Here is a 25,883-nt window from a genome sequence, read left to right as displayed (position 1 = left end):
CCAGGCAGGGGCTCTGAGGGGCAGTCGGTATTCCGGGAGCAGGGTGGGACCAGCCCCGGGGGGGTGCAAGGAGGGAGAGGTCTCGAAGGCGCAACCTAGGACTTGGCCAACAGGACGCTTCCAATGACTGTCTGTGGGAGGAATGAGTGAATGAACGAGGGGCCGGCAAGTCTGAGGGCTTTAGAGCCATCCCACAAGGGGGAGAATCACAAGGCAGAGACTGGGAGTTCCCAGGGGAGACTGGCCAGGGGTCAAATGCTGCAAAGGCCACAGGGAATGAAGCCTGCAAGGTGGCCGCCGTTCATATGCTGCAGGATCTCTGCTGAGTGGTGAGACACCCAGATGGCAGAGGCTCGGGAAAGAACGGGTGAGGAGACAAGAGGAGACCCTCTCGAAAAAGTCTGGTGAGAAAGCAAAGGAGACGCTGAGGCAGCAGCTGGACAGAAATCTACTAGAAGAAAGATTTCGACATGTGTGGGTATTTATATGCCTGCCTTCCCTCCTCCTTCCCTCCCTCCATCAGCCTCCGATCTGAGGCCCCCGAGGCTTAAATTCCAGGTCTGGCACGTCCTAGTAGAGTAGCCTTGGGAAAATCCAACGGACTACTTTAAGCTGAGCTCCTGCCATGACACAAATCCCACAGCAAAACAGGATTCAATTTACACTAAGTTAAAATAAATCCAAGTCTGGAAAAAAGCTGCTGTAAAGAGAAACACCTTGCCCTCCACATTCTCTGACGACCTAGCAGCCAAGGGAGCTGTGGATTCCAGTGACGGGTGCTGAGGCGGGGACCCTGAGCCCCCAGAGCCCAGTCAATGCTGCTGTAATGTGCAGTGAGGAAACTAGGACTCAGTACTGTTCCATGTCCTTTTATTACAATTGTCCTTGTGTTCCAGAATGAATGGCTATTTAACACACAACCCGAAGCACTCGTAAATTTGATCTTAGCTTCCCATTTCTTTCTTATATTGAATCAAAGGGAAAAAAAAAAATCTTACAAAAAAAAAAAAATCAGGTTTAGTGCATCCCTGGAAGAGCACCTTTACTAAACAGGAAACAAAACGTGCCAGGAATCTGACCAAATACACAAAGCAGCAGGTGAGATTCCTGATAGGAAAGAATGACTCCCCATGGAACATAAATAGATCCCCTCAAAGTACATATATTTCACATGAGTGTGTACATACATATGTAATATATTAAAAGAAATTTGGTTTCTACCACGAGAAGTTACTCAGCAATAATAAATCAACATCTCACCTGAGACAGGGAAGTGGGGACACTGCAGCCACGTTATAAACCGAGGCGCACCTCACTCCTGTACACGCCTCCCCTCTGTATGCTGTGCACACTTGCTGGGTGGGCTTCTCTCTGCCCGGCCCCCCAGGCCCAGCAGATCCAGTGTTTGTAGAAAAGCACGTCAGGGAAGGCAGGTGGCCCTGTGGCCTCGGAGCCCACCCTGCAGGGCCCAGGAGCTGGCTGCAGCAGGGAGGTAAACACCCGAGGCTACCGCCGCCTGCCTGGAAGGCCGCTTTGGCTCTAGGGTGAAGGGAAGCGCTTGGGACCCCAGCAATGGCACCGCAGTGCGTCTGGTTTTCAACAGCGAGCCTGCCTCTGGGGTCCACCCAAGGGCCACCCAAGGGCCTCCAGATCTTTGTAGTTTGGCCAGTGGGGGCTTCCCCTAGGATCAAATGGCTTTTGGGAGGGGAGTAGAGTTTCCAGAGCCACCAGGGCTCAGTCCTGTGAGTGTATGTGCGTGCGCACACGCCCACATACACACGCACTTCAGTGGAGGTCAGCAAGTTGCAAACGAGTGTTCTACAGGGGCGCGCTCAAATAGTGTCTGCTTTGGGGTCAGTTTGTCACTGTGTTCTGAGTGTCCCCATGCCAAAGTGGATTTGTTCAAAAGATACCAGTTGCTGGAGGCTACAGGTACAGAAGACACGTTACACACCGGGGGGAGGGTGCAACCCTCTCAGGGCTTGGCACGGTGTTTTAGTAACAAAAGAAACAGAAGAAACGCACGGGAACCCTTTCCTCATTGTAAAGCCCTTTCCTGGCACCACAGGCAGACGGAGAAAGGCCATCATGATGAGCAGGTGCGTCAGTAGCTTTAAGGTTTAGGAGCTGCCGGTCCAGGAGCCAAGTCACACGCAGCCGTACTCGTACCACACGGTCTGCTGGTCCCCAGCCGGCTCGGGGGATGCCGGCGTGCTCTTCGAGCTGCTCCCACGACTGAAGTCCTCGGAGGCCCGGCTGCCATGGGGAGCCAGGTCGGGAGACCTGCCTGGGCCCTTGGCAGGGAGGCCCTCGCTGTAGCCCTGCCCCGGGACCCCGTCCCCCTCGGAGGGGCTGAACCCCGCCCGGACGGGGGCGATGGTGGCCACCTCTCCCGAGTGCGGGGAAGCTTGGGGCTTAGTCCTGGCAGCCGGGGCTGCAGCAGGTGAGCAGTGCTGTAGCTGGGAGTTGCTGCCACTGCCACCTCCAGCGGCGATGGCTGGGGACGTGGCGGACTGCTGCAGGGGAGCTGGCCTCTCCTCCTTCGGCGGAGCCAGAGAGAAGCGCCTCGCGTCCAGTGGCCGGCTTCGGGGGCCGGGGCCCTGACAGGGGCCGCCAGCCTTTCCCACAAGCGGGGTCCGCTCCCGGGTCAAGCTGTGGGAGCTGGGAGGTGTGGAGCCCTGCAGGCTGTGGCTGCCTGTGTCTCTGCCCGCCGAGGCCTCGGGAGCCCCTGGCTCCTGTTTGCAGGCCTCTGGCCCGCTGGCCCGGAGGAGGTCGGCGGAGGCCAGGCTGAAGGCCCGGCTCAGGGATGCACTCCGGCCAGTGGGCGTGTGGGAAGCGGGGGGCATCGCGGCCTGCCGGAGTCTGCCCAGGGACAGGCTCTGGGGCAGCTGGGCCTGCCTCTGGGGGGCGCTGGGCAGGGCCTCGGCCTCAGCGGGTCTGAAGTTCGGCTTCACGTACTGCCCGGGCTTCAGCGGCTTCCCCTCGGAGGTGGTGACGGGCATCTTGATGGTGGGGGCCACGAAGCTGGTGGGCATCTTGGCCCCTTCTTTCCTGGTAGGTGGGCCTGGCTGGCCTCCGATGGCCGGGAGATCACTGGCCTTTCTAAAATAGTCACTTAGCAGGTCATCCCTGCAACTGGGAGCATCCTACAGGGAAGAGAGCAAGAACTGAGTGAGGGCCAGAGAGGCCTTGGAGACCCCTCCTCCCACCCAGGATGTCCCCTGTGCCACCCACATGGCCAGGACTGAAGTTTCCCGCTCGGCCTGTTGAAGGCCTAACTTCCCCACCATACACACTGCTCTGGTCAGGGGTTGGGACAATACATGGCTCGTCAGGGAGAGGACCCAGATGCCACTCAGTAGCCCCCTAACTCTTTTCTTTCTTTTTTTTGGCTGCGCTTTGTGGCACGTGGGATCTTGGTTCTCCGACCAGGGATCGAACCTGTGCCCCCTGCAGTGGAAGCGCAGACTCCTAACCACTGGACCGCCTGGGAATTCCCAAGTAGCCCCTTAACTTTACAAGTAAGAAAGCAGGTCCAGAGAGGAAATGACTTCCCACAAGGCTCATCCACTTTATGGAAGGGTCAGGCCAACTGTTTCAACTTGGTTCCCATTTCTTCACCAAGCAGAGCAAGGGGCAGAAAGCTGACCGGCAGGACCGGACCTTCTCTGTCAGCCCACCAGGCTCAGACGCACTGCAAGGGCTTTACTGTGGGCCGCAGAGAGGAAGAGAAACAAGACCAGCTCCCAAAAAGCCAGAATCAACCACACTCAGGACCCTCACTGCCTCCCAGATGTTTCTCCTAATGTGAGAAGTAAGGGGGAAAGGAGGCACAAGGGGCAGGGGGAGGGCGGTGGTAACCAGAAAGGTCGACCGTCCAGGAGAAGAGGGAGGTGGCCCAGCCCTCTAGACTGTCCCCCTCAAGCAGCTGCCACCTGGCTGGGCTTCCCCTGGCCAGGGAACTGGTGTCGTTTGCCACCATCGTGGGGACAGGAAAAGCCGCCAGGGGCCAAGCTCGATGGCCGTGTTCAGGCTCACTTCAGCCTTCTGCCAACACCTCACAGCCTAGAGGAGGCAAGCGGAGGGTTCTCCTGAGGCCGGCGCTGCAAAACGCGGGGAATTGAGTCCGCATCAGCGATGAGATCGGGGGCCGAGAGCTGCTGCAACGAGACCCCAGCCCGCTGTGACCTGTCAGGGGGCATCAGTCCGCAGGACAGGTCAGCAGCTCAGGAGCCACTTGCCGACAACTCCTGGCCCCTGACAACATCTGGATGCTCAACTTGACAGAGGTGCAGTCTTGTGGTTTCAGGATAGTTTGAAGCCTCACTCTTGGCATGTGTTTGCAGTAAGACCCTGGGTCATCAATATGGACCAGAACCATTTATCAAGTGCTTCCCGCAGGCCAGGTGCTGTGCTAGGAACCAGGGGTATAATCGCAAAAAACTTAGTTTAATTTTGAAAGCAACCCTTGTAAGGGTTGCTTAAGGTTGTATTAAAATAATATTTAATATATAAGAAAACTGAGGTCATAGATAGACATCTAGAGAGTGGCAGATTGGTGATTAGAACCCGTGGCTGTCAGACTCTGCAGCTGTTTTCAGCACCTCCTGGTCCCTTTCTGCACACTTCTAACTTCTTTAACCCCCACCTTCAGGGCCACCCAGGGAGCCCATCTTGTGACACCCCCTCCCCCCAGCATCATCAGTGCTTGGGAAAGGGGGGCATGGGTGGCTTCTCCAGGCCTGCTCAGAGGAGGGTAGGGGTGCCAGGTGGGGCCATGGGGGTGAGCACCTGGGCAGAGGGGGAGAGGACGGGTGGCTCTCAGAGGGTGAGCATCAGCTTCCAGCAGGGACAGATAAGCAGCGGTGAGTATCTGGGCAGGTCTGAGCTGAGTGCGGAGGGGCCCTGAGCCTTGCTTAGGACCCACCCCCTGAGCTCTGCCCAGAGAAAGGAAACTCACGGGGACCGGCACATAATCAGAAAAGGACTAAGAAGAGGAACCATCCAGTTGCAGGCACCCCTGATTTCTGGACGTTCTTGTTTATTCCACTAGATCAGTGATTCTCAGTGCGTGATGCCTGGACCCACGCTGACAGTGGAGCGTCGTCTGGGAACTTCACAGAGATGCAAAATCTCAGGAACTCTGGGGTCCAGCTTGTGTTCTGCCAAGCAAGTCCGATGCACACTGGAGTTTAAGACCCACTGCATCAGACCGTAAACTTCTGGAGGGCAGGTTTTCTGTCTTTCCCACTTTGGGTTCTCCAGCTTCTAACACACAGTAAGTGCCTGATACACAGACAACCACAAGACCGAGCACCTAGCAAGTATGCGATAGAAATTTGCCCAGTAACTGGTTTGCTTTGTTTTTTTAGCGCAGGCACCATGCATACTTCCTCACACACGGGAGCTGCTCAATAAATACCTCCCAAACAAATATTTTGTGTTCTGTGTCACTGTGACCCATTAATGTGGGCCACAGAGTTTACTATAGGGCTAGAGAAAGTTCGACTGTATTTGTTTAAGGTAAATGAGAGAGAATCACTGAAGCATTAAACCTTAAAAGGTCTCAAGTGCAAGACAGTATATGTGTCATCTGTTGAATAACCCAATAGCTCATGGGACTGAATTTAGACAGAGTATGTAAAAGACAGACATGCAGCTTCAGAAAAGCTAAATGGAGACGCTGGAAAGGTGACAGCGGAGGGAATCCTAATACAGGTGATGTTTGGGGGTTAGAGCTGCAGAGCAGAGGTCAGCAAACCGGAGCCCCGGGCCAGGTCCAGCTTGCTGTCCATTTATGTACGGCCTGCGAGCTAAGAATCGTTTTTACATTTTTAAATGATTGAAAAAAATTTTTTTTTATAGAACGGTCTTTTGGGACATGTGAAAATGATATGAATTTCAAATGTCAATGTCCATAAGTAAAGTTTTACTGGAACGCGGCCACGCCCACTCATTGACAGATGGTCTGCGGCTGCTTTCCCGCCAGAGCGGCAGAGTCGAGTAGTTGCAGCAGAGACCGTCTGGACTGGGAAGCCTAAAATATTTACTATCTGGCCCTTTATAGAAAAAACTGGTTGATCTCTGCTGGTGAAGGCTCAGGGGAAGTGGGCATTCCGAGCTCTGCCACAAAACCTAGTGAGATGCTAACTCCGTGAGTGGGGGGCCGGTCACTCTTTTCTTGAGAAGCTCCCAGCGGGGGGCGCACAGCACCCCTGCCCTCCATGCCGGCACCACGTTCTGCCCACTCACTTCACAGACGGAGAAACAGCCTCTGAGGTCTGGGGCTGGCTGCTGGCACCCAGGGATCTGCTGGCTCGCGGGTTTGCTCCCCACCCAAGCAGCCCTGCACCTAGGCCACGCACCCCCGCCCCATCCCTTTCTGTGACTTTGCTGCCACGGTTTCTGCCTACTGTCCCAGTTTGGGAGATAGCAAAGGAAGAGGGATTCGCTGTGTCCCTTTGAGCCCTGGGCCACTCACGGAGGAAGGGGAGCCCCGGTTGCTCTCCTCCAGGAACTCCTCCAGGGTGACCATCTCACTGCTCGGGGAGGCTGAGCAGGGCCGCACTCCGCCATGGGGCTGGGCTGCGCCCCTCTTCCGGGCACCCTCTTGGGGGAGAGGCCCGTTCCGGGGTGGGGGGTACTCATGGCGGCTGAGGGCAGTGCGCCCCGGGGTGCTGGCATCCCGCGGCAGAGTGGCTGTGTCCCTACTGGGGATCAGGTCTTCGCTGCTGAAGCTCTCGGACCTGCCGTGGAGCTGGTCGGAGGAACCTGGGGTCGGGGCGGGCGACACAGAGAACACACGTGAGTCCCCCTCTCTGTCTCCAGGGGGCTCTCTGCTGCCCCCAGCTCACTTAAGACAGAGAGGATGCTGCCTGAGAACCCAGGGCGCACTTCTCCCAGGCTGGGATTTTGGATGTTAAGAACACTCTGGAATGCTTAGAATTCAGAACAAAGTAACTTGAGATAAAAGTGGAAAAGCTTCTGCTAAAGTTTCCATTGTTAGGAGCTATAAGGCACCGCACTCATTAGCTCCTGTCTGTTCACATAGTTAAAGGTTTACTTAGCACCTGCTTCGTGTCAGGTGTTCTTTAGAGGCTGGTCATGTGGACTCTGAGAAGTGAAAAGATTTGCGTAAGGGTTTATGGTCTTGGGACAGCAAACACATTCTTTTCAGATGTGCAGGAAACATTCATTAAGACGGACCGTATTCTGCACCGTAAAATAAAACTTAAAAAGAATCAAAGCCATCCACTATGTCCTCTGACCACAGTGGAATGCAACTAGCGTCACTCTCTCCATTCTACAGATGAAGTAACTCGGATTCAGAGGATGGGTGGCTCTCCCAGGTGCCCAGAGCCTGTCAGAAGGGGTGAAGGGATTTGAACCCCAATCCATCCAAACCCCGGGCCTTCACTTGCAACCGCGTGACGGGGCCTAGGAATGCAAACGCAGAACTCGTGGAGGATCTCGGGAACTGTCTTTTTAAAATTACAAGTATACTATAAGCCCAGAGTCAGAGATCCACATACACTGCAAAGTGCCAGAAGGAAAGGCCGGCTCACCTTTCAGGTTAAGAGGTGAGCTGTCGCTGGACGCATTTCTACTGCTCTCCAAGCTCCCCGGCCGGGACGCTGAAAGGAAACGCCAACATATAACCTAAAGGCCGATGGTAAACCATCTAATCCGAGAAAAACTATGGAACAAAGCAACTCTGTGCCGAAGTGAAGCTGAGCGCCCCCAGGAAGGACGAGCGTCGGGATCCTCTGTGCTCTCCCCCGAGGACAGCTAACTTCCCTGAGCGCCAGGCGTGGCGCCCAGTAGACTGTCCAGAAATGACAGCCTATGGTATATATATATATATATATATATATATATATATATATATATATATATATTTTTTTTTATTAGGTCTAGGGCTGTGGCTTAAAACAATTTTGTTAACGAGGAAAACCTCATGCAGAACTGAAAAAGCAGACAAAAAAACCCGGCTGCTCTGGGTGAGCCAAGAGTTGGGGTGGGGATGCCCACCCCCATTACTGCACAGAGCTTTCTGGAACACGTGTGAAAATCTCCTGCCTAGACCATGACAGTGTAGCTCGGTGAGGGCGGGAGCCAGGAAACGGCAGTGTGTGCACACGTGTGTTATGTGTGTGAAAGGGAGTGTGTACCGTGTGCAGGTGGCTTCAGCTCCCTGATCCCGGGAATGGGACCCTCAGCAGGAGAGGGGGCATTTGCTTTTCCCAGCTGTTTGCTGTCCTTCGGCTCATCCATGTCAAATTCACATCTGCCCCAAAGGGAAAACCTGACCTTTACGGTGACAAATGCTGGAGGGAAGCAGCCCTCCCGGCTGCTGTCTGTGCCTGAGCGGGTCTGCGGTGGCGACTCTTGGATCCCAGGGTGAATAACCAGGTCCAGGGAGGGACCCCGCCCACACGGCACAGGGCAGGCCGGGTCTTCAAGGCCTGCAGGGTACCTCTCCCGGTCCCCTCTGCCAGCAGCACTCAGCATCACGGCCCTCATCAGCCTGCCCTGTGTCAGTGTTTGTCCTGCTGGACCATGAACCCCTGGGGGACGGGGACTGTGTTTCTGTCATCTCTGCATCCTCCCAGCACACAGCTGGTGCTGACCGCACTGAGAACTGGAGACGTACTACTTACAAGCTACCTCCCCTCCTGCCTGCAAGTTTGCTTTTGTTTTTCTGGGTCTTTAGGGCACCCAGTTCCCACGTGCTGATGTGTTCTCTGCAAATAGAAGGCATCTGGAAAACACTCACTAGCAAACGGGGTTTGGGGACGAGCCAAAAAATACATGGTTTTCGTGCCTGATATAAAAGCAGAATAAGTCCTCTCTTTGAGAAGGGAATATTTGAAATGAAAAAAAGCACATCCCTCGTTAAAAAGGAAATAAGTTTCACTAAAATTGTGATACAAATCAATGGGACCCCAAAGCACTTTTGTTTATCTAAGCATTGCATCAAAAACCCCTTTCCCTTCTTTTTCCCGATAAGAGCTCAAGGAATCAGAATACTTAGGAAGAAAACCCTTTTGGTCAGCTGACAAGCATAGATTGGGCTACTCAGGTTTACCAAATGTTGCAGGAGATCCCTGCTGTTGTGTTATCCACCACTCACTGTAAAGACATAAGGGCGCCCTGTGTCAAACTGTTTCATCGCAGAGCCTGTCTTTACTCATGTCAATTGGAAATATCTGTATTTGTATCATAATACTTTTAAGACAATGGATAGGGTAGAGATAACCCTTATTGTCGATCAGAAATAAACTGAATTCAATGTAAACTTTTTTTTTTTAAGAATTACCTTCCAACCCTATGACTTTTTTTTTTTGCAAAACTTTAAGAAAAACCCAAAGCTGTTTATAATTTTTGAGAAGGTTGGTATAATTCTCGGTTTCCCTTCTGCCTAAATTTACAATATGCCTGAATCAAACGGCAAGTGCTTCTAACAATTTCTAAGACTAAATATAACTTGGAGCCACTCTGGGCAACTAAAATCCAAGTGAGGACAGTGAGAGATCTTCCTGAAATCAACACTCCCTGTGTGGGTCACCAGAACTTCCTGGCAAACAGGGGTGCTTTAAAGCAAAAGGAATTAAACTCTCCAGAAGTGGGATGCTTGATACGTAGTGACTTCCCCGTCACTGGAGGTATGTAAGCAGAAGTCACATGCTCAGGCCCTGGGGAGGGCAAGGAAGGAGCCTGGAGGAACTGTGGACCCCCCCATTCCCACTTCATACAACAACTTCACTTTCACCTGTTTTGTGTGTTGGACTTCCATACAGGACTTAGCTTAAAGGAAAAGCACTGTTTGTTTTTGCGGTACGTGGGCCTCTCACTGCTGTGGCCTCTCCCGTTGCGGAGCACAGGCTCCGGACGCGCAGGCTCAGCGGCCATGGCTCACGGGCCCAGCCGCTCCGCGGCATGTGGGATCTTTCCGGACCGGGGCACGAACCCGTGTCCCCTGCATCAGCGGGCGGACTCTCAACCACTGCGCCACCAGGGAAGCCCGAAAAGCACTGTTGATAAGAACAAGACTGAGAACCCAAGAGGAAGGGGGCATCGCACTGACCACTCACCGTACTGCCTGTGGGGAGCGAACTCGAGCTCCAGGGACGGTTCGCAGAGGCTGTCATCAGAATTATAGCCTGTGGTGAAAATAAGGTGATGATACAGGGGTCCCGGAACATCCACAGGAAAACACGGGGTCCTGTGCCGGACGGCCACCTCTGACTGGCACCTGAGCCACGGCAGCGCCAAGCCCTTGGAGGCGAGGGAGGGACGCGTGGACGTGCCTCTTCCATCCCTCCCCCTACTCCTCCTGCTGGCACGGCCCTCACTCCCGACTCCTGTTAGATTTAACTTCAAATCCCATTTCCGCCTGTGCAGTGACAGGGACTTGAAGACTAAAGCAGTGATCTGGCCAAAGGATTACACAGCAAAAGGAGGCGAGTATTCAGGGCCCTGGGGAGCGCCTCCCAACCTCCAAGGCCAAGCCGTGCCAGCAATTCTGGTCTGGAGACCACAGTTGTCTTCAGGAGGCGGGAGGAAGGCAGAGGAAAGAATCCAGCACCTGAGGGGAGAGGCTGACTCCTTGGAAACAGCCCTGCCGCCGCAGCTCCTCACCCGAGATAGACCTGGAAGCACAGGCCACCCATCAACTGCCCTTTCCCTGAGAGGGATTCAGATGCCCTCTGCCTCAAGCCTGCTAACTTCTCTCTGACAGTAGACCCTGGGTCCCACCAAATGGCAAGAGGGTTTCCACCCTGTCCCCAATTCCTATTATAAAAGTTCTGGCAGTGAGATACACCCAAAGTTAGGTATGATGTATACACTGCTATACATAAAATAGGTTAACTAATAAGGACCTGCTGTAGAGCACAGGGAACTCTTCTCAATACTTTGTAATGACCTACATGGGAAAAAAAATCTAAAAAAGAGTGGATATATGTCTATGTATAACTGATTCACTTTGCTGTAGAGCAGAAAGGAATACACATCGTAAATCAACTCTACTCCAATAAAAAATTTTTTTAAAAAAGTTAGGTATGATCTAATTGCTTCCTTTGCAGGTTTTGTCTCCTGGAGATGAGGGCGGGACGACTCCTTTTTTTAACTCACTGAAGGCAGGAGAATCCTACATTTTGAATTCTGCCCTAATGCCCAACTCAAAGTAGTGGCTTAATGAAAACCTGCTGCCTTGATTACTACAGTATAACATGGTTAGTGATATGTAGGCTATTGGTAGTTAAACCTGGCTAATATCAGAATTTTCTGGAAAACTTTTAAAAAATATGGAATCTTATTTAGGAAAAACATATCTGTATTTGTCCTTTGACCCAGCAATTCTACCTCTAGGAATAAACTCTGGGGACTGGTTGGTTGAATGAACTGTCATACCACCATTTTAATTATTATGCGCCTCTTAAAAAGAATGAGGAAGATCTCCATGATATATGGCTAAACGAAAAAAAAATCAAGGTGCATTATTTTGTTTATTTTTGCAAAAAGAAACACTGGAAGTATAAACAAGGAACCAAAAAAAAAATGGTTATCCACAGGCTGATTCTGGAATGGAATGGAGGGGAAAGGGAGAGATGTGAGACTCAAATCTAAGCATGCCTTCCTACCTAATTTAGCTTTAAATTACATAAATATTTTATGTATTAAAAAACAGGATTAATTTAAAAAGAAAAAACTCTAACACTGAAAACAGAAACAAATGAACCTTACTGTATATCAAACTGCTAACATAATCACCTAGAGAAAAAAATTCCAGTGAATTTTGAATATAAAACTCTGTGCATCCTTAGTGAGATATAATCACAGAACTAAAAGAACTACCAGAAAACAAACATCACTTAGTAATTTTATTGTTAATAATATAATTTTTTTTTTACCATTACGGCATATTTTCAGGAAAAGTAAGTAGATTTTTCAAGAGACATGACTTCTGTGTAAGAAAAGGACACACGCATATGAAATTAAAAAATCTCTGTAATATTAAATTGGAATTTGAAATATTGATATGAACTCATAGTATCTATGTGTCCTTTCTTTACTGAAAGGGTCTAAAAGTAATGACAACACTGTAGTGTCCAGATCTTGATTATTAAATTCTGCTCTAAAAGGAACTAGATTTACTTGAAGAAATGCTGATTCTAAGGGCAGGGAGTGGGGGCAGGGTGTTCCATTTCGAAGACGGTTACATGCCCACTGGCGATGACTACCCAGAGTGTGAGAACTGGGCTGCCAGGGAATCGCCACGGGCAGTGCTGGGGTTGCAGGGTTGATGGACCCTCATGCACGCTCAGCGGACGTGTGACCGGCCAGTGATGTTTCCAGGCTTGGGCTCTGGTTCAGGGATGGGGGTCCAGACTGAGACAGCCCAGGGTTAGCCTGGAGGGCTGGACCTTGAGCCACACAGACCACTGGTACACTGAGGGGAGATGGTGTTCCCAGCTCTTTCCCAAGACCAGGCAGGGCCTCTGTACCCCAGGGCCCAGGAAACCAGGGGAGACTGATGACTGTGGACAACAGATACCCTTGCCACGCTGGGCTCAGAGCATGCCTGTTCCAGACAGCACATGGCACGGCTCCACTGACATCCAACAGTAAGTGACTGCGCCTGCAGTGTCTGGCCAGCAGTGGGGAGACTGTCCGGCTGCCCTGTGCCCACCCAACTCACCTTCTCCCCAGCGGGGCTTCCTACTTGTAAGCAACTGGGATGAGGGCAGGGACCCTGTCTTTGCTTTGCTTGTCAAACCAAGGTTGTGAAAGTCTCTGGTTTCAAGAGCCAAGTGGGTGGTATTATCATGAAGAATCACCACCACTGCTTGTTCTCCAATTTCTAACACCCCAGAGGCAATCACTTTCAGTTCCTTCAGCTGTTTCTTTGGATGGTTTCAGATCGCTAAATGATCAGCGGAATGTCTTTTTTGCTTTGAAGCTTCCTGCTTCCTCTCTGTCGGCATACTTTAAATTTCCCAGTGCCTGCTCCATCCACCCGACTGCTCTTTTGGCGGCATCCCATTCTTGTTTCATGGGTGCAATGGCTTGGCTCATCTCTGACTATATTAATGACAGACATCGTAAAGCTTTCATGTCTGTGCTTCTGTTTACTCTGTTGCCTCTCACACTGGTTTTGGTCTCTGGTACTGGAGGCTCTCCTCAGGTATCCGTGGGCCTCACCTGGCCAGATCTGATGGGGACATTCAACTGGGAATTCCTTAAGCTGATCACATGACTGGGAGAATGTTTTAATCTCACATCTAAAGATGTGAACACACATGGCTACTGGCAACCTGGGAGACCTTCAGTTTGTAAAGCCTTCCCTGCAACCTCCTTGTTTTTCATTTGGGAAACGTGCCTTCCCCTTTACTAACCGACCTCCAGTTCAGAGACCCTCTTGTGTATCCTCCGTAGAGAATAAACCTCCAGACTTCTACCAAGTTGGGCTGAGGGAGGCTGCCTGCTTTTCGCCCAAACTTGGGCCTCCCTTCTGGAGCTGCTTGGTACCACCAAGGCCTGCACGGTGGTGGTGAGAGAGGGTCCCGGGGCTTCCCCACCAGTGGCTTGGGATCAGGCCTCTAGAGGGTGAAGCTGTCTGTCCAGAGTCACCCACCCAGCTGGCAGGCAGGGCTGAGGCCTGAACCCGTGTCTGTGTGACGCCAGAGCCAGCCCACAGCTTAAGCACTCTGCTCTCCACCTCTCAGCCTGAGACCCCTCCTGGCCCTGAGAGCCTGGGGTCTTTAAGAAGGAACCTGAGCCCCAGATGCTCGGCCCTCTCGTTTCTGGACAAGGTGAGGGGCCCACGACTCACCTTTGGCGCGGCCTGGGTGCCGTGAGATGGGGGTGGAGCTGGAAGGGGTTGTAGTGATGGCTGAGGACGAACAGGGCCGGGGGCCCGGCTCCACGGGCCAGGGCTTCATGGCTGGGTCAGCAGAGGCATCCTTGCGGTCAAGGCTGTCTCTGTGCGGGGACCCTCGCTTTGGCTTTAGGTCCCCAGGACCTGGGGCAGAGAAGGATACTGAGAAACGGGGCTGCAGAATCCTGTGCTCAGGCCGGGCTGCCACACGGAGGCCTAGAAGCAGGGGTGGCAGGGCACACGGACCACAGGTACAAAAGCTGAGCCGCCCACCTCCCGGGCTGTGGCTTAAACAGGAGGGCCCTGGCTACAGGCCTGTGTCGGAGGGCCCACCTCCAATGACGGGCCAAACCGTGAGCCCTGAAATTTTGGCTGGGAGGAAAAAAAGGAAAAACTCAAGAGGACAAACAAAATATTGGTGAAAGTCCAACATACTAACTATAGAGCACACCTGCTGCATAGCACTGTATGTAACTCAAATCCCTGCTTTAAAAGGGTCCTGCCGACGTCTGCTCAGGATCACTCGGATCTGAGGCTGAGGCCCTGAAGGCCCAGGACACGCAACTGCCAACTGGCTTCACTTATAATCTGCGAAAAAAATTCACTGTCACCTTAACAATAGGGTAAGAAGACTTTAATCTCTGTATGGTGAGACTGACTACAAGAAGGATTTTTACCTTGTATCTTATGCTTTTCTGCAGTCTCTAAATTTTCTACCATGAAGACATACTCTTGTCAAAGTTAAATAAAATCCTATATAAAAACATTAAAAAAAAAACCCCTCCAACTATCTAGTAATAAGAAAGGGGATGGGCTCTCCAAAAATAAGACAAAACTTAATGCAGTTGGAGTTCCTACTGGCATTAAGACGGGGCTGTTTTGCATAATGTCTCACTCTAGGCACCCCCAAGGCTGCAGACATAGAGCCACAACCACTGTGTCAGGATCTCGGCTCCCCTCCAGCCTCTTCCACGGACCTGACTCTGTCTGCCCCTTGGCCACTCCAAGTCTGGACTCACTGTGAAGTTTTAAGTGCCTAAGTCTTATGACTTGAAATCAACGTAAAATTTGGATTTTGAAAGATAACCTTGATGAGAAGCAAGACTCAAGTCTGGCGGGATGGACGGGACAGACATCCAACAGGTGAGGTTAAAATGAGGAGCAGAGGGGGAGGCGGAGATGACCACACAGTTAGCATGAACAGCAGAGAAACAGCACCATTCCAGCAGCATGCTTGGAGGACAGGCCTGGAAGGCCAGGACCTCAGCAGCCCAGGGTTCCCAAGGCAGGGTGCGTGAGACAAAGTCATTGCAACATCAGCCGACTTCAGCATTTTAATACGTATGTATTTATTTTTTATAGTTACCTTGTTATTATTATTATTATTATTTTTTGCAGTACGCGGGCCTCTCACCGCTGGGCCTCTCCCGCCGCGGAGCACAGGCTCCGGACGTGCAGGCTCAGCGGCCACGGCCCACGGGCCCAGCCGCTCCGCGGCACGCGGGATCCTCCCGGACCGGGACATGAACCCGTGTCCCCTGCATCGGCAGGCTGACTCTCAACCACTCTGCCACCAGGGAAGCCCTATAGTTACCTTATTTTTATGGTACTGGTTTTCCATTTACAATACAGGTAATAATCTTTCCTTTTAGGATAAATTTAAGTGGAAACGGTGAGTCAATTCAAGGGAAAATATGTAAGTAACCACATAGGTGATGTAAAGATGTGGCCAAAATCATGAAGATGGTACAACGATGACGGCAGACAGAAAAAACGGCAGTAGCTAAAGGCCTCTATCGACCAGCCTTTCCCCCGCTCTGGGTGTGATTGGCGTGATGTTCTTTCTGTCCACTGCTGTTTTAACTTCAGCATCCAAGGTGTCAGAGAACGACAGTACAGTCATAAAACTTCATTCTGGACTGAACTCTGGCTGGGCAACATCGATGCAATTATTCAAAACGCTTGAATGGAGCACAATAAAATCCTTCAAAACATAGAGCACCTCTAAAAAGGACCTTATTGGCAAAAGCCAACAATTCAGGGCTCTGACAAAGGAAGAGGACGAAAGGGCAGCGGTTTTAAATTTAGATGCTTAAAGGTAAGTCTTAAAAAAAACTCACTTGACAGAGACCGTACATTTTAGGAAGCATAGCGACAACAGACCAGCTCTGCCTTACACGCGGGCGTGACAAAAGCCTGCAGGTGCGAGAGAAGGGGGGCAGCACACGGCCCCTGGACTTACTCAGCACGGCCATCCTGGCCAAAGGACCTGTGCATAGATGTCCCGAGGCTCCCCTACAGCTGTGCTGTACTGGAGAAACGGTGCAGAGGGTGTGACAACTCATCTTCTCTTTTGAACTCAGAATCCACGCTGGCTACTTTAAGTTTGGCTTGGAACTGGGGTCAGGAGGAGGGGTCCGCTATAGGTCATCTGGCCTTTAGGTACTGTTTTTTGTTTTGTTTTGTTTTCGTTTGTTTGAATTTCAGAAATGAAGAAGGATACACGATGAAGACACATGGTAAAGGAAAAGGATGAGAAATCTCCAATCTCGGAAAAAGGGAGGGGCTCGTTAGGAGAGGATGGGGTTGTCAGAGGAAGACCAGAACTGCAGGTGTTTAGAGAGAGCCGAGAGAGCCGGGTGGGCCCCTGGAGACTTGTCTTTGTCTTTGCTTTTGCTTCTCAAAAAGGAACTCTCTCTGCGCTGAGTTGCTAAATCGTTATCCCCAGGATAACCCGAGAGGAAGGAAAAAAAAAAACAAAAAACACAAGAAATAAATGAAATGAATAATAACAAATGACTCTAAATTAGCTCAACGTACTTAGGAAATCAGTATCCTGTCCAGCCCAGGAAAGATGGAAACAATAGCCACGACAAGACCGGAATCAGGACTCAGTGAGTCACTTATGCTCTGCCTCAACTTAATTAATTGAGTGGCATCTTAGTGCCAACACTTTACTTACTCAGCACGTGAAGAGAATTACGTATCGCTCGAGGAGCCGAAGGGCTTAGACAATTTTTCAATTTCAAAGTGTGAAATTATTAAATAAGAATGTTTATTAATTTAGGAGCCGCGGCTTCTCTTACTCATCCATTTTAATGACTGACTCCCTGACAATCTGGCTCACGTGCTACACAGTACGTTTCTGGCCTGCTGTAATGAAATGGTCTACCTGAAGTATCCACTAATAATTCTTGTATATCTGAAATAACCTCTTTTGGCAGGATGAGTTTAAAAATAATGAAAGTACCTCTTTTTCATACCCCAAAGCCCTCAACACCAAGAATTATTATATGCTTTTAGATCTCCTATGCATCTTCTAATTCATGACCTTTAAATCACAGAGTCTTATCAGAGGAGACAACTGGTCTAACTTTTTGAACATGTCATACAGAAACAACCAGTATATCCAATTTCTGATTTAGAGTTAAATTTGGTACCAGAACCTCCATTATTTCTTCCTCTGTGGCACCACCTGGTGGCCAATGCTCACACCACAGGATAAGGGACCGACTTTATGTGATGCTGGGGCCCATGGCTCTGCCGGGGCCCCTGGTTAGGCAGCCTGTTGGTTCAGCTTTAACTGCAGGCAGTGCCCTTGTTGGTGAAGAGCTCAGGCTCCAGGGTTGACAGACCTCTGTTTGAATCCAAGTTCTGCCACTTACTATGTCAGCAGGTGTTTCACCTGTCAAGCCTCACTTTCTAAGCTCTGAAAAGGGGATGATTCATCATGCCTACCTCACGGGGTAGTTAGGACTAAACCCGAGGCAGATAAAGTAAATTAGCCGACAAGGTGCTGAGCCCAAAGAAAGCACCCGGTGCACGGCAGCTGTTACTGATGATCGTCACTGACTTGCTCGTTCATGGATGGGCACGAGCATTTCTTTTCCTCTGAAAGTTCTCCTGACTCAGTTAGGCTGGTTATAGTTAATTAAGTCAACTTGAATACAAATTGAGGTGACAGATGTCAAAACATTTAAACAGTCACAATGCAAACCTGGGGCCACAGATCCCCTCTAGATAAAAACCAATGTTAAGCTTCGTTATCATTTATCTGCACAAGAGCCTTTTACCTCATCGGACCTCCTGTAAAGAACGGGAGTGCAAGCATTAGTCCCCAGACAATGTGTGCGTGAATGCATTTTCTTTTGTGCATTTGAAAGTGACACAGCAGTACCTGAAGTGGTGAATGTGGCCTCCTGAAAGGCTTGTGCACGTGTCGCGCTCAGAGGGTGGCTTGTCACAGGCCCTTAGTGCTAGAATGGCAGCCGCCACCCCCGACAGTGTGTGGGTCTCAGGCATAGGCCTGATCTTCAGAAAGTCCTGGTGTCTTTCATAAAGATTCCAATATTCAGGCTGCAGTTTTGGCATAAATAATCCATGGAATGATATTTAAAAGTAAATTTGGAAATTTAACCTTGTTTGAAGTAACTGCTGTGCTTAATCGATTCTAAGATGCACATCCCCACCCCCACCGCCCCATCTTAACATCACTGAAATCAGGATGCAGCTTCCACAGTGTCTTAGAGTCACCACTGGGGCCAGATGGAACTGTGACAGAACTGTCACTGCCGTGACCGATATATTTTACTCATATTTTCCTTTTATGTGTGTACACAAAAATCTGTCGAATTAAGTCTTTTAGAAGAGCTCTTCAACAAGAGTACAATAAAACTTCTAAGTGGTAAAGCACTGCATCATTTGATTGCCAGTGTTATATAAAGTAATTGGGCAGTTTATAATTGATAGCCTCTTAGAGTTTGACAGAATAAAGCACATTCAACTAGGAACCCATTTCAGAACCCCTGGCAAACTCCAAATGGCAGCCCTCATGGAAAGGTAAGCCGGGCCCCCTGGCTGGTAAGACTGAAGACCGGGTCAGGCTGGAGAAGAAAACCTGGCTGCCTATCCAAGTGCTAAAAAGACTGGAGTCACACGTGGGCTTGCAAAAGATCGCACATGTGCACGCTGCCTGTTAAATGTGCCGGTGATCTCCCTACAGAAATAGTCTACTCTACAACTCTGACACGTACAAGGAAACCCCCAAACATATGCAACTGAGCTTGCCTCTGGTGCCTGCGTGGTTACCAGCTTTGGTTTGAGTCCCTCCCACCATCTACAGGATTAGCGATGCTTCTCGCTCGACATGGGTTTGTATTTTCTTGGTTATTAACACACCTATGGAGGCAGATGTGCGTGTACACAGCACATCCCCTTCATGCTCTTACACACACAGGTGTGCACAGCCACACGCCGTCTCCCTCTACCCGGTCCAGTGAGAGGGTCCCTTAGACCACCCCCTGCAGCCAGGTCAGCCCGCCTACCTTTTCCCAGGGTCCCTTTGTGGATGTCACGCTCTTCTGCACAGCTTGAGCCCGAGGGGGTGGCCTCGGGGTTCTCCGGCTGGGATCTGAGCGGCTGAGAAGTGGATGGCGAGGTTGGGTCTGGGGACTCCAGCTGCCGGGGAGGACTGTCTGTAGTTGACTTCAATCGTTCTCTGGAACCCTCTTTCTTTGGTTTGATGAGTTTGACTAAAGCTTTGGCTCCAATCCAGTGGTTTTTCCTAGTTAGGAGTAGATTTTTAGGACACAATCAACCCTCACTGCCCCCTCCAGCAGGTTACTGGGTGCCCTAATGTGGGCTGGGATTCCCATCACCAGCCTGGGAAGCTGGCCAGTAACCACCACCATGACCACTGTATTTGGGGCTCAGGAGGCAGAGCAGAATTCTCGGTCACGCATGCGCTCGGGGATAGTTAGAAGCATGTATCGGGTCAGGAGTTCACACTAGTCTCTTGGGAGAACAGAACATCGAGTACGCCCATTAACTCTTGATTATCTCTGGGAAGGAAGTTGTGCTCTGCTAATGTGATCTATTAACTCTTGATTATCTCTGGGAAGGAAGTCATGCTCTGCTAATGTGATCTAGTAGATCCTGATCGTCTCTGGGGAGGAAGTCATGCTCTGCTAATGTGATCTATTAATTCTTGATTATCTCTGGGGAGGAAGTCGTGCTCTGCTAATGTGATCTAGTAGATCCTGATTATCTCTGGGGAGGAAGTCGTCCTCTGCTAATGTGATCTAGTAGATCCTGATTATCTCTGGGGAGGAAGTCGTGCTCTGCTAATGTGATCTATTAACTCTTGATTATCTCTGGGGAGGAAGTCGTGCTCTGCTTATGTGATCTATTAACTCTTGATTATCTCTGGGGAGGAAGTCGTGCTCTGCTAATGTGATCTATTAACTCTTGATTATCTCTGGGGAGGAAGTCGTGCTCTGCTGATGTGATCTATTAACTCTTGATTATCTCTGGGGAGGAAGTCGTGCTCTGCTGATGTGATCTATTAACTCTTGATTATCTCTGGGGAGGAAGTCGTGCTCTGCTGATGTGATCTATTAACTCTTGATTATCTCTGGGGAGGAAGTCGTGCTCTGCTGATGTGATCTAGTAGATCCTGATTATCTCTGGGAAGGAAGTCGTGCTCTGCTAATGTGATCTATTAACTCTTGATTATCTCTGGGGAGGAAGTCATGCTCTGCTAATGTGATCTATTAACTCTTGATTATCTCTGGGGAGGAAGTCGTGCTCTGCTAATGTGATCTATTAACTCTTGATTATCTCTGGGGAGGAAGTCGTGCTCTGCTAATGTGATCTAGTAGATCCTGATTATCTCTGGGGAGGAAGTCGTGCTCTGCTAATGTGATCTATTAACTCTTGATTATCTCTGGGAAGGAAGTCGTGCTCTGCTAATGTGATCTATTAGATCTTGATTATCTCTGGGGAGGAAGTCGTGCTCTGCTAATGTGATCTATTAACTCTTGATTATCTCTGGGGAGGAAGTCGTGCTCTGCTAATGTGATCTATTAGATCTTGATTATCTCTGGGGAGGAAGTCGTGCTCTGCTGATGTGATCTATTAACTCTTGATTATCTCTGGGGAGGAAGTCATGCTCTGCTAATGTGATCTATTAACTCTTGATTATCTCTGGGGAGGAAGTCGTGCTCTGCTAATGTGATCTATTAACTCTTGATTATCTCTGGGGAGGAAGTCATGCTCTGCTAATGTGATCTATTAACTCTTGATTATCTCTGGGAAGGAAGGAAGTGCTCTGCTGATGATCTAGTAGATGGCCATTTTTCTGCCAAAATGCCCTTTTCAGCGTCACACTCCTCCTCATCCTCTGCTAAAGTTCACGGTAAGCGTAATAAGCTGGCATTCCTTGACCTCTCCTGGCACCGAGGAATCCGGGTGAGGTGGCAGAGGGCAGGGAAGAGGGCGCTGTGTGAAGTAAAAACAGGCAATTTAATGAGGAAGTGACGAAGCTGCAGCTAACGGGAAATGGAGGCTTCTGCTGTTACAAAAAGAGAACCACAGGGGCTTCCCTGGTGGCGCAGTGGTTGAGAGTCCGCCTGCCGATGCAAGAGACACGGGTTCGTGCCCCGGTCCGGGAAGATCCCACATGCCGAGGAGCGGCTGGGCCCGTGAGCCATGGCCGCTGAGCCTGCGCGTCCGGAGCCTGTGCTCCGCAACGGGAGAGGCCACGGCAGTGAGAGGCCCGCGTACCGGAAAAAAAAAACAACAAAAAAAGAGAGAACCACACCCGAGTTCTACTCCTGCTCTGAACTGAACTGCACTGTGTTTACACAAATCCCTCCGTTTCCTCGTCTGGGCCTCAACTGCTCCATCTGTCAAAGAGAAGGCTGAGACTGAGGTTCTGAAATTCTGTGGTTGTGTGATTTCAACAGAGAGGCCTTGAGGGGTGTACAGCGATCCTGACTTTGAGGCTGGGCTGGGACAGGACCACGTGCAGGGCGGACTCCTGGGGGGAGCCGTGCTGGACAAGGCTGGCAGTCTTGGGGGATGGAGCCAGCCCTGAAACCCACTGCCCTCTGGAGAAGCGGACATGTCTGTGAAGTCGCCCTGGGGTTCAGTGAATCCAGAGAAATCTGTATACGGCCAAAAGGTGCCCCTGTTTGAAGACTGTGAGTGCTGGGCCTGGTGTCCTATCCAAGGTTCCTTCCCTAAACAGAAACATGGTTTTCTGCACCCCGTTAAATCCTGAGAAGAGGCCGACAAGGCAACCCTTCCATCCCGCTTTAACGGCTCCCAAACCACTGACTCTGCCCCATTAAAAGGGCTGTGGCTCAATTAAGCCTGTGTCTCGTCAGGGTCAGCCGGCATTTGCCACCCCTCACCGGACAAGCATGAGGATGGGGCTGCAAGAAATTCTAAAATCTTTCTGATGTGCACACGGGTGACCTGTCACTGTGGAAGACACAGGCCCTACAAAAAGTTTCACCCTGAGTGTGAACAAGGAAGGTTTTCTGTTCTGTGTTCAAGTCCCTGAAACTTAAATCAACTCACTTCTTTGGAGCAGGATCATAGAACTTGTACTGATCCATGATTTTTTCTTCCAGTTTTTCCTTATGTCTTCGTAAGGCATTTAACTTGTCTCTGTGGAGAGAGGGAAAAGACAATCAAGCCAGTTTTAAATAAAACAAACGAACTTACTCACCAGCTCGGCCTGGGACCTGGCCCAGCGGACATCACAGTGCTCACAGTCGCTGAGTTGGGAATATGCGAACGGAAGCATCTGACATAGGTCCAGAAGCCCTAACGCCTTGCAGAGGCCTGCTGAAGCACCCAGGATCTAGCTGTGAGTGAACTCAAGGGAGCAAACCCAGAACCGTCTGACAACCCAAGCTCAGAAGCAAGGATTCTCTGGCCAGGCCATTCAGGGTGTGGGACACCCCAGGGTCAGACCCGAGGCCAGCTGCTGGCGTGCACATCAACAGTACCTTGGTGGTGGGAGAGGTCTGCCCTTAGGGAGTTGGGTGGGCATCAAGGTTGAAAAAGTCATTTCAGCAAATTCAGACCTCTGACCTGGACCCATTCCAATGCTGGGTTTCTGAGAAAACTTCCATGGGAACAAACTCAGAAGACTTTAGGGTCCAGAGAGAAGATAAGGAACAGAGCGGGCCTGGAAAAACCAGAGGGTGTGGTGGGGACTGGGCCACAACTGGGCCACCGCAGCAGATCGCTGCCTGGGGTGGCACGTAGACCTTCCCGCTTTTCAGAGCAGCCAGAAACTCAGACTGTGAAGCAGAAGCTCCTGACTTGTAAATGCTGGAAACCAGTTTGTATTTTCAAAAACACACAAGAGACCAAAGAGACACCTCTCGAACCCTGGGCTGCCAGAGGGCACCTCTGCTTCCTGGGAGGGAAGTTCTGGCCTTCCTGATACGAAGGGGGTGCTTTTGTTTTATCTCAGGGAGTCAGGCAGGTGGACTCCATACAACAGTGCCCACAGGGCCACCAACTCCCGTCCCTTCCGGCCTCTCACCACCTGTGCTGTCTTTACAGCTCGGACCCTCGGCTTCCTCACTGGAAAATGAGGCCTCGGGCCAGAGGCAACTTTCTGCTCAGGCTTCTTTCTGTCAAGCTGCCAAGCTTCCACCCAAGCTGGGGGCTTTCCCAGGAGCTCCCCACAAAGGGGGTACATCACGAAAAGTGGCAGCTTTGCGAACCACTGGGCCCCGACCCCCAAGCCCCAACCCCTCGCGGCTCCCAGCCTCCTTGACTCGATGTCTGTGATCTGTTATCGTGTCCTCACGGCCGTGCTGCCCCGCCTTAAGCTCGGAGTGCTTTTGCGGCTGGGTCCGCCCCAGAGATGCGCACAAACTCAGAGAGCAGGTCCCGTGCCCCTCTTGGCCCCCAGCACAGTGCTCTGCTCAGAGCAGCCTCTGGGAAGCCTGCCAACTCCTGGCCCTCTGCAGACGCTCTCTATTGCACAACTGTCATCCCATCATCCCCCTGGGGTCTGGGCGCCTACTCTTCTAGTGAGCAACCGCCCAGTGTCCGCTGGAAATTATTATCAGCTGGATTACAGAGGGCCAACTTCAGGCAACGGTCATTTCTATCCCCAAATTACAGTGCGGTTTGCAAGGCAAACCATCTCCTGGTAGATGGCGAGCCGCCTCTGACCATGTCCCCCTGCAGCCTGTCTCCTCTTGCCTTCCCTACGCTGGCCAGCCATTCCCACCCGCGAGCAAGGACAGTTCAACCACCACGGCAGAGCGGTGGAAAGCCCCTGGACCCACGGATGCGTCCTGGATCGTTTCACTTGCAAACCACAAGGTTCTCAGTGCCAGGCTCTTCCTCTTGACCTCATCTCTGGCAGCTTCCTAGGCCCTGCGAGACCAGCACCCTTTAAACACTTCCCAATGAATCCCGACTCGTTAGCCAGGCGCGGCAGCCTCCTCCGCTGTGGCTCCCGCACGTTCCCTGCACCCAGAGCCCTGCCGTGCTCCACCTTCATGTCCCCTGTCTGCCCTGCCTTCGGCCCATCCTGTGTCGGCAGCAGAACCCCAGCTCTTCTTCCCACTTCTCCGTGAAGCTCCTCAACCGCTGTCTGGTATGCCCACATCCCATCACCCCCACTAGGTCCCTGGTTACCACCGCAGGGGCCACAGCAAAGCCCACATAAACAAACACCGTGGCACACGGGGGACCCACCGCACCAGACGATCAGGGGACACAGCCACAGGCGACAGAAGGAGGTTGGGTGTGGCACCTGCGCTCAGCCTCCCACGTGAATTCTTTCCCTGAGATACTTCTCTTGCTAGCACAGCTGTATTTTTAGAAGTGCACTTAATTCCAAAAGCAGACTAAGAAGCTTCTGGCGGTGGGCAGAGCCTTTAAAAAGCAAATGAAAGCCAACCACCACCACTGCAGAAACCCAGAAACACTCCAGGGAAACAGAGAGAAGGACAGGCTGTTAAGAACAGGCTCCGGGGCTGTTCCTGCCCAGAGCGGGGCAGGTCTTGGCCAGAGAAGCCAGGACCCCCGTGTCGACAGGCGTCCCCCACCCGGGCCCCTTACATGTACTGCTTCTGTTCCTCGTGGTACTGTTCCTTGTTCTCCAAGTTCTGTTCTAGAAGCATTTGGTTCTGCTGGCTCAACAGCTGGATCTGGCTCAAGAGGTGATGGTTTTCTTCCTCCAAGTTCCCCTTGAGGCGGGAGAGCAGCTAAAACACAGACCAACAACGTCTTAAATACTGTGTGACCCCGTCAGTCTGCTGCTGGGAATCTAGCTTCCAAAAGAAGGCAAAGGCCATCTGCGCCAAGATGTCCATCTCAGTACTATCTGCACTCGTGACAACTTGAAAGGACCCAAACGGCCTCTTCCCTTGGCAGCTACGCTGTCCAATCCGACAGCCGCAGGCAACGCGTGGCCGCGGACCACTTAAAGCACAGCTAGTCCATGATGAGGAGAGCCACAAGGGCGGATACAGCGGATCCTAAAGACTTAACTAAAAAAAAAAAAGATGTGAAAGAGCTCGTTAATGAGCTTTTTGTGGTTACATGTGGAAATGACATTTTAGATATACTGGCTGAACAAAATATATTACTTAGAATTAATCCCACCTGTTTCCTTTCACTTCTTTACTGTGGCTACTAGAAAATTTTAAATTACATCTGGTGGCTACACTATCATTTCTAGCGGCCAGCTCCGTCCTAGACGAGGGTCGGCACACTTCTCCTGTAAAGAGCCAGGTAGCAAATATTTTAGGCTTTCCAGGCCGGACGGTGGTCTCTGTCGCAGCCACTCAACTGTGCTGTTACAGCAGGAAAGCAGCCAGAGACAATATGTAAATGCACAGGTGTGACCGCGTTGCAATACAACTTGACTTATGGACACTGACATTTAAGTGTTATACCACTTGCACTTGCCACAAAACATTTTTTTTTCACTTTCTCAACCATTATAAAATGTAAAGGTCATTCTCAGTTCACGGCCGTATGGAAACAGGTTTGGGGGCTGGATTTTAGTTTTGGGCTGAGGATGGCCAACTCTTGTCTAGAATACATTTATCATGGTTGGTGTAGCAGGAAAACGACAAGCTTTGGCTTCACACAGACTGGGTGGCAATCTCCTACTGCAGGCCCTGGCCTGAGGTCCCCTCGGAAATCCTAAAGCAGGGCCCTGTGAGGCACAGCC

General features: G+C 51.0%; 1 protein-coding gene across 2 annotated transcripts in view; it reads right to left on the bottom strand.

The window, feature by feature from the left end:
* Positions 1 to 844: 844 nt before the first annotated feature.
* CCDC88C (coiled-coil domain containing 88C) overlaps positions 845 to 25,883 on the bottom strand; it is a 128,937-nt gene continuing 103,898 nt past the window's right edge. The window contains exons 23-30 of one of the 2 annotated variants that reach the window (XM_060004042.1): positions 24,764 to 24,909; positions 22,247 to 22,336; positions 19,207 to 19,445; positions 13,838 to 14,026; positions 10,095 to 10,163; positions 7,566 to 7,634; positions 6,482 to 6,771; positions 845 to 3,146 (exon numbers count right to left, since the gene is read on the bottom strand). In XM_060004042.1, coding sequence (XP_059860025.1) covers positions 2,148 to 3,146; positions 6,482 to 6,771; positions 7,566 to 7,634; positions 10,095 to 10,163; positions 13,838 to 14,026; positions 19,207 to 19,445; positions 22,247 to 22,336; positions 24,764 to 24,909 — 2,091 coding nt within the window. In that variant the 3' untranslated portion in view covers positions 845 to 2,147. Of the gene's footprint in view, positions 3,147 to 6,481; positions 6,772 to 7,565; positions 7,635 to 10,094; positions 10,164 to 13,837; positions 14,027 to 16,303; positions 16,593 to 19,206; positions 19,446 to 22,246; positions 22,337 to 24,763; positions 24,910 to 25,883 lie in introns of those variants that run through there. The other variant, XM_060004040.1, reaches the window with a different exon arrangement.

The sequence above is a fragment of the Delphinus delphis genome, chromosome 2, assembly GCF_949987515.2.
Source record: "Delphinus delphis chromosome 2, mDelDel1.2, whole genome shotgun sequence".
NCBI lineage: Eukaryota > Metazoa > Chordata > Mammalia > Artiodactyla > Delphinidae > Delphinus > Delphinus delphis.
The sequence above is the reverse complement of the archived record's forward strand: the minus strand, read 5'-3'. Positions and strand labels throughout refer to the sequence as shown.